Source organism: Cnephaeus nilssonii, assembly GCF_951640355.1.
Source record: "Cnephaeus nilssonii genome assembly, chromosome: 10".
Taxonomy (NCBI): domain Eukaryota; kingdom Metazoa; phylum Chordata; class Mammalia; order Chiroptera; family Vespertilionidae; genus Cnephaeus; species Cnephaeus nilssonii.
This window is the reverse complement of record NC_137081.1, coordinates 57,344,490-57,359,678: the sequence shown is the minus strand read 5'-3', so window position 1 is coordinate 57,359,678 and position 15,189 is coordinate 57,344,490. Positions and strand designations below refer to the sequence as shown.

Below are 15,189 nucleotides of genomic sequence, written 5' to 3'. Positions count from 1 at the left end.
AAGAAATTAACTGACTCACTATCTGTGATGGTATGTGGGTGTGTTTTTTGGGTTTTTTTTGTTTTTTTGTGGGGTTTTTTATTTTGTGTGTGTGTGTGTGTGTGTGTGTGTGTGTGTGTGTGTGTGTGTTTCTTTTCTACCATCAGTGAGGGAGCCATCATCCCTCAAATATAGAAATGCCATCTGGTACTATTTTCTTTAAATAATATAGTAATCAGCCATATGATCAGAAAATTCATCTTTGAAGTATGAGAACTTAGTTTGAGAGAGAAAGACAAACTTAATACTGTCCAAAGCCTGTGTTTATGTTATTAATTTAGTTCAGGATAATCCCTAAAAAATAAAAATGTAAGTACCTATCTTTTTATTTTTTTTTAATTGGTTTCCATTTCTTTACCGTGGCTCATTCTCAGATCCCCTTTCTCTCCAGGTGAATCACATTGTTTTTGGAAACTATCATCAGTTGTTATGCTTGGAAGGAAATCTTTCTCAGAAAACCCTGAAAGTTGCTGCTTGTGACCCAAAGAAGCCATATCAAAAGTGGAAATTCGAAAACTATTTTGAAGACTGAAGAGGAACTGATGTTTTTATCTAGTGAGCCCATTATACACTGTGAAAATGACAGTGAACTTGGTGATTATATTTCTCCATGGTTGTTTAAATTTTTAAAATGAATAGCACTTGAATAGAAGATTTTCTAAAATCACAATATTTGAGATACCAAAAGTTAACTCAGGGAAACAGTCCAACATTGGATTGGAGTCCTTCCTCAGCACTAGAAGTCCTTTTGAATTGCCTGCTTTCTGCTCTGTGCTAAAACTCAGCCTGTAAATTTCCCCGTACAACCTATCGGGTCCCCAGAAATAAAGACAGAGTACTTGGGGAAGTACGATGATATTCATTATGACTGTGTTGGGTAATAACCAGCTCTTTGGCCCACAGTAGTGAGAACCTGGTCCTTTATTTACTATTTTTTTCATCAAAAAATTTACTTGAGTTTTTATGGCTAGAAATACTCATAAACACACAGCTATCACCTTGGCAAAAACCCTTCAGATTACATTCATCTTTACCTTACAGTTTGGAATAGTATTAATATTACTAGAGGCCCAAATTTCATGGGTAGGGTCCCTAGGCCTGGCCGGCCATCAGGGCTGATCTGTGCAGCAACCAGTGGGGCGATCAGGGGGGCCCCCACTGGCACCCGCCTTGGCTGGCCTGGAGTCTGCAGGCTGGGGGCAGCTCATGAGTTGAGCGTCTGCCCCCCGGTAGTCAGTGCACGTCATAGCAACCGGTCATTCCACCAGTCCTTCCACCGTTCGGTTGATTTGCATATTAGGCTTTTATTATATAGGATACTCCTTGGTGGCAGGATTTTGATCTAGATTACTATATGATGCTTTTTTACCAGTCTGAGTCACTGGAACATTTTTAATTGAGGATGTCAAATGCTTGTTCAATTCTAGATGTGGACATTGTTTCAGTTCATTTTGTGCTTTTAAAACTACACTTAAAAAATGGTTATGCTAGTAACTTCCTAGACTCGTGAATATTAAAAAACCAAAAAGGCAAAGTAAAAGAGGCTTGATCACAATACACTATAGTAACCCAAAATTCATTTAATCACTGAACACATATGAGGAGCTGGAACTAATAAAACAGAAATAGAGCCTTGAAAAATCTTAAGGTTCTTTTATATAAAATACTGCCTTAGATTTAGCAGCATTCATGGGGATAAACTATGCTAAAATGGGCTGTAAAGATTTTAAAGTAGAAATAAAATGAAGGAAACAATGAAAGGGGAAGAGAATGAGGTAAGCAATCTTTAGGAAGAGAGGCAAGAAAAAATTGCCCTAGATTTGGCCAAAAAAGAAAGGGAATCTGGCACCTATAAAGGGGGGAATAATAAAACCTTAGATATAGACCTAAGGATAACACTGGGGAAAAGTAATATTTCTTTGATTTATAGTGAGTCCTAATCTTAGGTATGTCAATACATAGGCATATCAGAGAAGATCTTAGAAATCCACATTCATTTTGGTAAGAAAATTGACACCCAGAAGACACATTACCCATCTGAAAATCTCAGAGGAGAGAATCAGGATTAAACTTGCATCTCCAGAGATAGGTCTCATTCTTTTGCCCCAGGCCACTGGCCTACACAACTTGTTCCACAGCATTTCTATAAAAGAGATGAGAAACCATTTTGCTGAGGGTGGATCTCTGGAAGATAACCATAACCATGCTATATGCTTATTAATACTTAAAAAACAAAACAAACAAACAAAAAGCTTTGTTCGGGTGAGGAGATAATAAACCTAGGAATTTTTTAAGAGAGAAAGAGAGGAGAGAGAGAAAGAGGAGAGAGAGAGAGAGAGAGAGAGCGAGCCAGGAATCAAACCTCCTTTTGGTGCATGGGACAATCATCCAACCAACCGAGACACACAGGCCAGGGCTAACCCTGGGCATCTTTAGTTCTGACTTCCTATTTAAAATTTATTTTTAGCCTGGCCGGTGTGCTTCATTGGTTGAGCATGGAATCAATTCCTGGTCAGGTTTTGGGCTTGATCCACAACAGCAGGCTTGCAGGAGGCAGCCAATCGAGATGTTTCTCTCTCATCAATGTTTCTATCTTTCTATCCCTCTCCCTTTCTCTCTCTCTAAAAAATTAATAAAAACATATTTAAAATTTACTTATAATTCCCAATTAATTACACAAGAGCAGAGCAATAACCAAGAATCAGAAGAGGAAATAGTTTTGCATATTTGCATCATATTTGGGATGCTTTTTTTCAAATAATTGACATTGTAGGTGAGATAAGAGAATGATTAGAAAATGAGCTAATTCTTTCAATACAGAGCCAAGTGGGGGAATAAAACACAAGGTGGTTGCCAAATGTCTAATTAAATGGCTGCCCAAACTGAATACACTAGGTGCTTCGTGTGATTCTTCATGTAGCTGAAAAATGTTGAACAGTTATTTTCCCCCGGTCTAAAGACTGTATTTTTATTCAAAAACAGATTCCATCAAAAATGTCAACTCTGCTCAGAAAAAGAGTAATTATGGTTTGCATACACTCCACTTCGGGTATAACAGCAGAAGAAATGTGAATGTTTTTCTCAAAAAACCTTTGAGTCTGTTCAGTGTGTGCTCTTCCCAACTTTACATTGACATACTTATCATATGAAGCTATATTTGAATCTATATTGTCAATACAACAAAGCATTGTTTTCATACATCACATATTTGTTCTTGGGTAGAATTTTAAAACCAGCGTTTAGCATGTATTTTTTTTCAAGTCCTCTAAGATACAAATAACTGATCACTAGTTAGGAATCTTCTAGGCCTGACCTTGCCAGTGCTAATTGTGAAATCTATTACCAACATTTTTTTAAGCATTGCCCTATAAATTTTGTTTTCAGAAGGCTGTAATAAAGGTAAAAGTGCTACAAGGTCTTCTGATACTTCTAATGAAAAACCCTTGGAAGGGACACAATAGGACCCTTATTAGCCCTGAATTTTTCTATAGGGGCTGTGTTATTGGGGACTTCACAGTTTTTCCTTGATTGACTTGAGTTATTGCCCGTCTTAGAAAAATGTCTATTACCTTAGACACAAGTGTAGCTTTTATAATATTTTTCAGGATTTATTTGACCAGAAACTAACTTACCAAACCATCTGAGTGCTTCTGAGCTTTTCAGTTTGCACAATTTCTTTCTCTTTTTCAACAGCTACCCAAAGCTTCTACCCTGCTCCCCCCAAAGGATGGCACAGCTGTTGTTGGTACAATGATATTTCATCACCAGCATCAAATTTCCTCAATTCTGCTTGCTGACATTCAATTAGCTGTCACTCACTGGGCCAAAAACCATCATGTATCATGATCACAATGCACTGTCGTCTTCTCCACACTAATTTGGAAATATTCTCTGAGCTTTTAAAACACCTTGTTTCTAGTATGCCCTTAGGAATTGTAAAGGGGCAAAAATATAGTTAGAGTATAGGGATTCCATTTTCCCGGACTCATGAATAGCTTACAGTGGTCTTAGGAAGGCTCTCATGCAAGATAATGGGGTTGAGATGCACCAGATAGTACCATCTTTATTTGTTTTAACACCTTTAATTTAACTTCCACATGCAAACCCAGGAAATAAATTAGGCCTCAGATGAAGGCCCCAATACCTTGGATAAAAACAAGGAAATGACAAGGAGTAAATGGGGAAAAAAATGAAAACAAATTATCTTTGACTACCTACTATGTGCTAGGCACAGTTCACTGTTGTGCACAACTCAGAGAGGTAGGTCTCATTCTCCTCATTATGCAGACAACAGCATAGCTGAGAGGGATTGCCTAATGTCATCCCACTGTAAGAGCTAAAAACCCAATTTTTACTCTATGTGGCTCAAAAAGAAGAAGAAGAAGAAGAAGAAGAAGAAGAAGAAGAAGAAGAAGAAGAAGAAGAAGAAGAAGAAGAGAAGGAGCAAAGAAAGAGTCTCTTTCATTATGCCATATTACTATTATTTTTCTTCCTTTTTTTTTTTTTAAGTAGGCAGTCAGCTCAGTTAAAATCCTTTGCTTGTGGAATCAAACCTCTTTGTTTTCACTCTTGGATGTTCTACAGACAGGAAGTAGAAATTGCACCCCTTCTGTTAAACAACTGAAGTGTAGCTTAAGGATAGCCATCCCCACATGCTTTGCTGTGGTCTGTCTCCTTGACTTCATGTTGGACACATTATTTTCCATTTTTCTGGAATAAATATGAGAGGGAGAAGTGGCTATAGAGAGATTGCTTCTCTTTGAATATTACCAATTCTTTCTTCCCCTAAGCATTAATCACAGCTGACAGATTTGAACAAAGGTGGGAAGTGAAAAATTGAGGAGTCCTTTAATTTAAAGCATACACCGAGACTTGTAATTGTGACTTCTATGTGTTGCCACCATAGTGTTTTTTGCAACAACTTTTGCATAGGTTACTCAACAATTCTTACAAGCCAAAATGTCTTGCAACAAGAAAAGGTACACTAACCAAAGCTAATGTAGAAAATATTTATTTTTGGCAAATAGCCATCTCATGGACAGGTTTGAATAAGCCATGTAAAGTATTATACTGGTATACTCCTGATGAGGTTTATTGGATAGTATTTCAGGTGTTGGTGGTGCCTGTATCTAAAAAAAATAAAAAAAAATACCACTACACTAAGCAGACTTACTGCCTCTGTTTTCAACCTAATGAGTCAACTAATAGTTACCACTCCAATTAGGGTCTCTTTGCAAGTTTAAGTGAATCTTTGTTTTGCAAAAACATGCATAAAATTATCATTTTCCAGCAAATAGAGCAACTGCTAATATGCTGAGTCCCTAATGATGACAGTTGCCATCAAATAAGTAACAAATAATTTCCTTAAAAACAGAGGCTTTCTATTTTATTATTGATTGATAGATATTTGCCAGTTTTAGAATATTAGTCATAATATATACATATGTATATATATATATATATAAAGCCTTTATATTAGATATTAAAATTAAAATTTTTGATAGCAGATCTTCACTTGACTATTGAAAAACATATTGATCTTTGTAAATATATGTGCATGTTTGTATATATGAATTTATACAAATATATATGAATATATACATATACACACATATATTTATTTTTATGCATATATATGTATATATGAGTCTCTATATTTTATGCTTTGAATTGGGAGAAAGTAAAACCAAGAGTTTCTACTTAAAAATAAAGAAAATAAAAAAAATGTTTTGATATTTTTAACTCTCTTTTTTAAGTGCATAGCTCTGTCTGCATCTGGCTTTCTGGACAAAAGTGCAGGTGGACTTTCACTCTGGGTATTGTTTTCCATACTTGAAAGGAGTAATCAAACCCTAAATTTTCGAAATTTTTGTTATTCAGGTTAGGATTATACACACACCTTAATTCCTCTCCTTCAAAACAACTGCCCAAATGTTGCTGGTTTTATACATATTAGCTATAAGAAGTGGAGATAAAAATCAGAAGAGGCAAAGGTCAAATTAGTGAATTTTGTTTTTTATTATCTGAAAACATTTGTCAATGGGAAGAACTGGATTAAAACTATGGAGTATACAGGAATTTTGAGTTAATTTGAACATTTTTAAGTACCCAGTGTTTTTGCCTCTGACCAACTGAAGTTATTATAAAGAAGGAAGCAAACATATAATGTTTGATTTTGAAGTTTCTAAGTAAAAATCTAAATCACTTTCCAAATTCATTTTAAAAAATTTCCTTAGCTGGCAATTAATTACTAGACATTATCATTTGATTACATAGTTTGCCATGTATCTGACTGATTCCTACTGCTGATTTCTACCCAAGTCATTGTGTTTCTGTTGATTGTATGGTCTAGTCACCTCGTGTTCTTTATGAGCTGTATACACATTTTGGAATTCATATGTATTATGTTACTAGTGACCCAGTGCACCAATTTGTGCATGTTTTAAGGAAATTAATTAATTAGAAGGTGGCCAGTGGGGCTGGGCTGGGCGAGATGGGCTGGACATGCCCTGGAGCAAACTCCCGCGGTCCCTCCCCAGCATCTGCAGAGTGAGCGGGGTCCCTCTGCCAGGTGGGGTCCCTCAGCCTGCCTGCTGGGTTTGGGCTGAAACCAACTCTCCGACATCCCCCGAGGGGTCCCAGAGTGCAAGCGGGCACTCTGCAAAGTTGCTGTTGTACAGGGTGTGAAACGCAAATGCAAGTGTGCAGTAAACCAGATTCTGGTCTGACAGTAACAACATAACCCATGGCGGAAGGTGGAATCGTGTGGTTTCATCGAGCTCCCTCCTCTCTGGTTTCGGGGTGCATCACCCAGAATCATTGCTGCCAAGTCACTGCAGCTTGGCAGCTCCTGTATTGAGCGTCTGCCCACTGATGGTCAGTGCACAACATAGCGACCGGTAGGACACTTAGCATAATAGCCTTTTATATAGATTGTCTGATATTGTAATGTTGGCAAATGTATGCTATAACTTTTTGCCTTACTTTTTATAGGCCTTTTTGTTTTTATAGAACAATGAAAGTTCAAGCTTTAAAAAATGGAGTTGCCTTTCTCATATGGTCAAACATATTTCTTCTTTATGATACTTGAGTGCTTCATCTTTTCCCATAATTCTCTATTATTGTTTATTTTAAATATTTTTCATATCACTTTGAAAAACTTAAATATCCATTCGTCATTTGTAAGTGTACGAAGAGTTACTACCCCATGTAAATATGCAGAAATAATTACTATAAAAGCATTGGCATAGTTTACATATATTACCTTCATGACTACAAATATTTTTTTTTCAAGTTTTGGAGTTAAGATACATCTAAAACAATAGCTCAGTTCCTATAAAAATAATAGAAATTTTCATGAACATTACATAGTAGCCATTAGAAATTTTTGCAATTTCATATATGATCATTTGAAGACCTATATATATATATAAACAATGCAAATGAATTGAAATAGCATGTTCTCTTGATTTCTGAAGCAGCATTTATTGATCTTCTTAGTAGCTGTTGATATGCAAGGTTTCCTTCTCAATTTTAAAGGGCAGCTAAAGAAAATAAAATCTAGACACCAAAAACAAGGATCCAAATTTTTATTGAGAACAAGTCAGACACAGAAGTTCTTTAATTAATTTGTTACTAGATGGATAGACTGTGACATATTCTGTGTCTTCAAAATTAGCCATATATTAAAGGTACATTTTAAATTGACAGAGAAATAGAGCTGTTATTAATTCCTGTTCATCCAGCTACTGAAGAAAATTAAAAGTCATGTAAGAAATATCAGCATTCTTACAATAAATCAGCTCTCCCTCCTCCCAAATACCAGAGTCCTTCTTCCAACCTGGAACCTTGAATCACAAAAGTGGTAAACTTTCCTGTATAGTTACCAATTTGTATTCTAATATGATAATATCCCTCATGCAATCAGACCCTTGTCTTTCCTAGGTTACAAAGAATCAAACACTCACCCATCACTGTCATGTTATTTATGGTCACCTAATTCTGTGGCCTTAGTATAAAATGGCAGCAGCACAGGACAATGTCAAAGAATAGTTTCAGTCCTGGCCAGTGTGACTCAGTTGGTTGAGCATCATCCCATGCACAAACAGGTTGCTGGTTTGATTCAAGACAGGGCACATGCCCTGGTTGTGCTCAATCCCCAGTGGGGAGTGTGCAGCAGGCAACCAATAGATGTCTTGCTCTCACATTGATGTTTTTCTCTCTCTCTCCCTCTCCCTTCCCCCCTCTCTAAAATCAATAACACATTTTAAAACAAGAATAATTTCAGTGCTCTTTTGCAACTACATTGACTCATCCATGAGCATTAAGTATGTACTCATCAAATATGCCCTGAAGAAGTCTTTGTTGACAAAATCTTTCATGCTTCATTAATTGTCTGGTAAAAGCACAAAGCTAAAAAGGCCAGGGTTACTATATATATATACGTGTTGGAGCTGCAAAAGAGCTAGTTGCTTGGCCATATCATAAGGCCATAGACCACATCATCATCTCTCTTGGAATAATTTAAAATATAGGCTCTGTTCATGGTAGATTAACAATATGATCCTGTTGTGTGGTGGCTAACACAACACTGAGCTTTGAAGTTAAATAGAAAATTGTAGGGGTCATCAATAATCCAGAAAAAAAAATAGGTTGTCCTGATGGACAGGTTTAGAGGATCTAAATAAACAGGAAATTGTTCTAGTGCATTCATTTTCTATCTACGTTTATCAATAAAGACCTAATTTTCCTAGCTTTATTCTGAAAACTTGCCTTGTCAAAAATGAAAGCTATAGGTTCTACTGATGAAGGATGGCAGAACATTTATACATTCAGGATGCAAAGTATCTGTTTGAAAGAATAAGAGGAACACTGCAATCTTATTTCAAAATTGAGCCTTGTAAACACTAACTAAAAGTACATAATACTTTGGAAATATATTACATGACCAGGAAGACTTAAAGAAATTTCCATTAGAATGTGTGGGATTTGTTACACATAAATAAGCAATAATCTAAGAAGGGAGAAACCAGGGTTTTTTTTACAAAATGAAAAAGAAATAAACAAAGGGTTGAATAGTACAATGAAGACTGTATTACATTCAGACAATAAGGAATTGTCTTTTTATTTGCAGGGCCAAAAAATATCTTTATCTGTGGCAACAGAAAATACCAGATAATATATATGGAAGCATGAAATAAAAAATTATGAAACTATCTAAGAAATCTATATAAATGTAGACTCTCCTTTTTCATAAATATTCAATACATTATTTGACACATTGGTTTGATAAAACTCCATTTAAGCATCTCAATTTGGGCTGAAGTCCAGTGAATCATATATTCCCAACAACTATCAGAGCTTTCTCACTAAAAATGCATGCTCACACTCTACTTTGAGAATATTCTAAGATAATTATTTCCATTTTCATAGTAACTAGTACAGTTATGACTAGAGTTGTCTCAGGTTTCTAAGGAAAGAAAATTATTCTGAGATATAATTAATAAGAAAAAGTGTGATAATAAAGAGGGGGTATTTTCTTTAAGATGTGCTAAGGCCCTCATTTTCATTTTTAATGACTTTCACTTTGCTAGACAAGATTTTATTTTGTCACAGAAATAAAACTATCCAATATAATTCTTTAGTCTGTTGCCCTCCATTTGTGTAGCCCTTCCCTGTACCAACCTCACAATGGATTTAATTCATCTTGAGAGCATAAAGGCAACATTCAGTAAACAGAATTCTCCGGACTCACAATTGCTCAGCTCCTCTAGTGAGAAAATTCAGTGAATGGTTAACACTGAGGAAGAAGCCTGTACCAAATTTTCACTCTGCAGATGCCAAGGAAACCACTTAAAATCTCTTTTGAAGGTAATAGGAAAGGCGAAGTCTTTTGAAAAGTTTACTGGCCGAGTCTATAAAATAGAGCTTAAAAGTTAAGAAAGGGTTAACAACAGATTTTCTATCAGCCTCAAGGTACAGGAAAAATAAGACCCCAAAAGAAATATAGGAATCATTTCAAATAGGTTTCTTCACTGAATGACTGTATTTCCCAGTGCTGCTCCTTTTAAAGCCAAACCATGCCAGATTCCCCAGGGGTTCCAGCTGTTCAGGGCTTATCACATGTGCTATGTTAGTGAAGTTTGAAAAAGCAAATGTCCGTGAATAAACTTAAAGGTTTTTGATATGAAGTTACCAGACTGAGTTGTGTCTAGGGTTATTTCCACATTATTCTACAGTGAAACAGAAAGGAAGCTTCCACATCTTTAAAGAGGATAACTGACATAAGGCATGCAAAGATGCATCTCAGGAAAACAGAATTAGCTTTTGCTTTAGTGGGGCTGAGAACTTCTCAGATCCAGTTAGTTTATAAATTCAGCATAGACTCAAATTCATCAATTCTTTGCTTGGTATTCCCCTTCCTGATTTTCCGGTAGGATATTGTGTTGTATCGTGAATAAGCATTTCTGGAAATATCACTCTTCTTCCCAAAAGGTGGCTGCTCATCAGGGGTCACAGGCTGGGAGCTGGGGCTGCTCAGTGGGGAGTCCTCACTTGGGTCACCTTCCTCTTTGAAGTGAGAACCCTCTACATTTTTTTTCTTAAATTCTATCACTCGAACTTCATCTTCATCATCATCTTCATTGTTAGTTTCTTCATCCCAAACCTCTTGCTCCTCGTCATGCAACACATCAACTTGGCCAGCTTTTCGAAATCCCAGCCATTCTATTTCAGTTGCCTGGTAAGCTTTGTTCTTCCTATCCCCAACTTCTCGTTCTTCTAGAGGTTGTTCAGCAATTCTTTCCTTTTGTCTACTTATTTCCTGGTTACTGCTGCTCAGAGGAATCTTCTTCCACTGATGCCCTGTAGCAAAATCAATTGATAGCTGAGATGGGCAGAGTTTCCAAAAACTCAGATGTTATTCTACAAAATTTTTTTTCTGGACAATCATTTCCCCACATTTGTTTTATGAAGTACTATTTTGTGGGTTACTAATCTATTTTATACAATAAAATGGGTTAGTCCATCAAATTCATTTGGAAAACATTGCATTAAACACTATTAAGCGAGGTTCCTCATAATTCATCCAAGCCATTTAAATGCTAAAGAATATTGTAAATCTCCAAGAAAGTTATCAACTCAACCTCACTTGACTAGGGATTTGTGGACTATTGTATTGAGTGAGACTGGTATTCCCTGAGACACACTTCTAAAAACGTGTCTAGCCTGTCATGACTGGATGTGAATATGTAAAATAAATATTTGGACCTATATCTTACACACACACACACCCCTCAGGGAAAATTAGAAAAAATATCTCACAAGGAAATGAAGATGGCTTTCTTCCAATAGTAAAAACAATGACGGCCCCTGTCTGCCATGCTCAGAGTAGCACATTCAGTATTTGCCACCATGCTTCTCAGAGATGTCCTAAGGTACCAGGTACAGAAGGAGGAGCAGAGGACCACGGATGGTCAGAAGTCATGAACTGAGGCTAAACCAAACCCACAAAGCACACACACTTTAGTCTGATACCTGCTATGAATTTCCAGAGAGCCAAGATTTAAAAATAATGTTGAATCATATTTACATAATGCTAGATTAGTCTATTGCTTTAGAGATGTCCCTAATGACAACTAATTAATTCAAGCTGTTTGGTACCATGTCCTGATTTTTAAAAGGCTTAATTCATTGCAAACTTCACTTTACAAACGGATCATATTAGGATAGTCTCAACAATATGTATTGAGAATTCAAAAAGAATTAATTATAAGAGAGTAGAGGTAGCTCTGTGACCTTTCACCCCAGAGGACTTGTGTAGGATGCATCTGTCTGCAGTGTGCATGATTCAGAAATATTGCCTGTGTTGAGTCCTTGTCAGGGCTGGGTTCGCTCTTCCCTTTCAACACTCTAGGAGTCTTGACCTAAAGTGAGAGATGAGGTTCTCTTTGCCCTTCCCCGCCACAATTTTCTATTTTCACTGAAAGATGTTCACAAGTTCATTTCCATCAAATATTTTCATTCTCTTTTTATTCTTTTGTTTTCCCAACTATAGGAGTCAAATGGTAAACTTACAAAAAGAGATAGAATTGAAGATGGATTTTTCACTTCTAACTCATTGTGCGCCGATACCCAGCCCATGTTCTTTACTCTATAAATAAATGTGCATGAGAATGTTGAACTTTGTTTTGTTTTATTTTTTTCCATAAAAAACAAATAAAATGATCTTTTTGCTCATATTCATGACTTGGGCATGGAGTTGTCATGCATGAAATTACTTCTTGAATTTGAATTATAGTTTTTCTTCAATATTTTTAGCATCTTTCTATTTTTTTTTAACCCAGGAATATTCTCTTTGGAGACTTTATAGCTGCTTGTCATAGTGAAGATAAAAGGCAACAAAACAACAAAACATATACCTCTAGCTTACAGGAAAAACACATGTACCACCAAAAACAAAATGATTCATTCAGGAAAAAATTCACCCTTAGATCCACTACTCTGAAAATCCAGACTGCTTTTGTTCTCTATATGATAAAAATGAAAGATCCTAGGAAACTGTTGTCTCCACTAGAATTCCTGATTAGAAATTTGAAAGGGGCTCTAAAATTGAGATCCCTGCTACATTGGAAGCCCAAAGATCAAGGCAAAGAGTTTTAGCTCATTTCCCAGGGGCTTAAGTGACTAATTATCGGTGATAAGGCCAGAGCTTGACAATGCCTGTTGTTTACCTCATTCTTCCTTAAGTGTCTACACAGCGGACCACTGCATGCGGTCAGTGGGCAGTCTGAGAGGTGTCCAGGCGAAGTGGACAAACCCAGGAAACTGCCAATCGCGTCCATGTCTTCTCAGGCATCTATCATTTTACAATATGTGATGTTTAAATTCAATCAATAATCTCTCAAATATTTTTCCTGTTAAAGTCCTAACTAAACTAAATTGCTTAGGTCTAACAACCTGCCTTCAGTTTTGAGATAAGAGGCTTATGGCTGCACGAGAGGACACACATTATTAACTAACAGGTTTTTATCCTTCTCTGTATTTGGAAATTGCTTGAATATAGGTGTCTCCTTAGAAGAGAAGTCTAAAAGATTGTATGACTCTTAGTCTCTTGAGTTTATTTGAAATGTAATATAGTCACTTAAAAATCAATGTTTGTTTGTTTTTTATTCTCACAATGTTTTCATTCTGAAAAACACAATTAAAATTACCACCTGGGAGATTTCCTTGATAAGAATTAGGTAGCTGTTTTGTGTTTACCTCATCGGCTTGGAATTTTCCTTTATACCAAATAAATTTATAAAATTATTTTAAACTGTATGTCAATGGTAAACTTTTAGGATAAACCCTTTGAAAACATTTATATTTCACAAGTTGACTCACACAGATTTTTGAGATACTAAATAAATTTTAAAAACATTGATTTAGTGGACTAACTTATTAAGAGACAGATGTAGTGTCAGGTCAAAATGTGCCAATCAGTTACACCAGTCCACGTAGTCCATCCTGAAGCTTCTAGAATACTTTCTAAGGTGGAACCCACAGATAATCAAGACTCCTTTATCTGCCTACAGCAGCTTTGAGCTTTGGAAGGCATTGCCTGGGTTGCTTTTTCAGCACCACACTCACTCAACATCCCAGGCCAAAACTGTCATCCACACCCAGTCAGACAAATAGTGTACAAAATGGAGCAGTGCCTCTTACCTTCTCTGAATGTCATTTCATCAACACTGGTTTCTTGGAGAGAAAGATCTGTGATGGCCTTATGAACAATGAAGAGATGCTCTTCTGGTTTTTCTGGGGAGGGGGGCACACTAGATTAATATTTTAATGCTTAAGTAGTTCAAGGTTAAATAATAATTGATTTTTTTATTGTGATCAGTAAAAATAACTATTTCACTCTTCCCCCTTTTTTTCATTGGTTCCTTTTATTTATACATAATGCTAATCTTCCTTTGATATCTATGGTATATAACCATGATTCAAATACTTTTATGGTATATTTAGAAGAAAAACTGGAAATTCTGAATTCTTTTTGCTCAAATAATAATGGGGCTGTCCATAAGAATAATAAATAACAGTAGCTAACATTTAATCAATACTGAGTAATCCTCACAACAATCCGACAAATGTTGGCACCATTATTCTGTCTTCTGAAAACTAAGTCTTCAGGAGGCTAGGAAAGTTGTCCAGGATCACAGAACTATGAAATAGATAAGCCTGAATTTGACCAGAGGCACAAATTTAGTCCTAATACTATGCAGCCCCAGTAGCAAAAGGGACCACATTTGAACAGGGATGGGGGTGGGAGGATGTACATCTCATTCCTGTCATGACAATCTATCAAAAGAATTCTGGATGAGTTTACAAATCAAATCAAGCAAATTGAAAAGAAGGAAAATGTTTTACCTTTTAAAGTTTTCTCATCCTTGGGCCAGTTGAGCAGCATCTTCCCATGTAATTTTTCACTTTTCTCCTGATTCTTTTCTGTGGGCAAATCTTCAAGACTCGGTTCCACCCTGTAGTATGGTGGGGTGCCATCCACATCACTGACTTCGTCATTGGTTTTAGGGATCGGTGGGTTACCGTTTTCAGGTGGTGTATCCCCATTACAATCAACCTGGCTAAATGTCACTGGAACATCTGTCATGATGTACAGTTGAGTCCGATTTAGAAAGAGCTTTGGGAAACTGAGTAAACCGATCCTCGATAAGCCTTCTTGCCTTCAAGTCCTATAGTTCCAACTCCGACTCTAAGAGTACAAATTTTTTTACTTTAGTGAAAATAAAACTTACTAACAAGCTTCTTTTTCTAAAGGTGCCCAGAGAGCACTTAGAATAAAAGCAATAGGATTTGTCAGATTTGCCACCAGCCCATGAGCAAGATTTGGGCCAATCGTCACCTTCTTTGCTGCTTAACAGTCCCACTAGCAGAATTAATGGTTGCCTTTGATTTACATAAACAAACAATTGGAGGCAATCAGGCTTTTGTGTTGGCTTGTAGAGGGGGACTTTCAGCTTGTCAGCCCCCCTCTGGGAACAGAGATTGTTGTCCCTCTTCATAATGGCCTTTTGTTATTTTCCTTGTAACAGGAGCCACAATTGTTCCACAGCTTTAATCCAGAGAGAATGACCACCTTGAGGCAAATTA

General features: G+C 36.5%; 2 protein-coding genes across 2 annotated transcripts in view; one reads left to right on the top strand and one right to left on the bottom strand.

Annotated features, from left to right (window-relative positions):
• The window catches only part of GALNT5 (polypeptide N-acetylgalactosaminyltransferase 5), a 46,287-nt gene extending 45,454 nt beyond the window's left edge, over nucleotides 1–833 (top strand). Inside the window, exon 10 of the mRNA XM_079783076.1 lies at nucleotides 431–833. Within this exon, the coding sequence (XP_079639202.1) occupies nucleotides 431–571 (141 nt within the window). The 3' untranslated portion in view covers nucleotides 572–833. The remainder of the gene's footprint in view (nucleotides 1–430) is intronic.
• A 9,572-nt stretch (nucleotides 834–10,405) lies between these two features.
• ERMN (ermin) lies at nucleotides 10,406–14,689 on the bottom strand (the record flags this gene model as incomplete). Its single annotated transcript, XM_079782973.1, has 3 exons — nucleotides 10,406–10,902; nucleotides 13,744–13,836; nucleotides 14,449–14,689. 3 exons carry the CDS (start codon nucleotides 14,687–14,689, stop codon nucleotides 10,406–10,408), a joined length of 831 nt encoding a protein of 276 aa, XP_079639099.1.
• Between the last annotated feature and the right edge of the window lie 500 nt (nucleotides 14,690–15,189).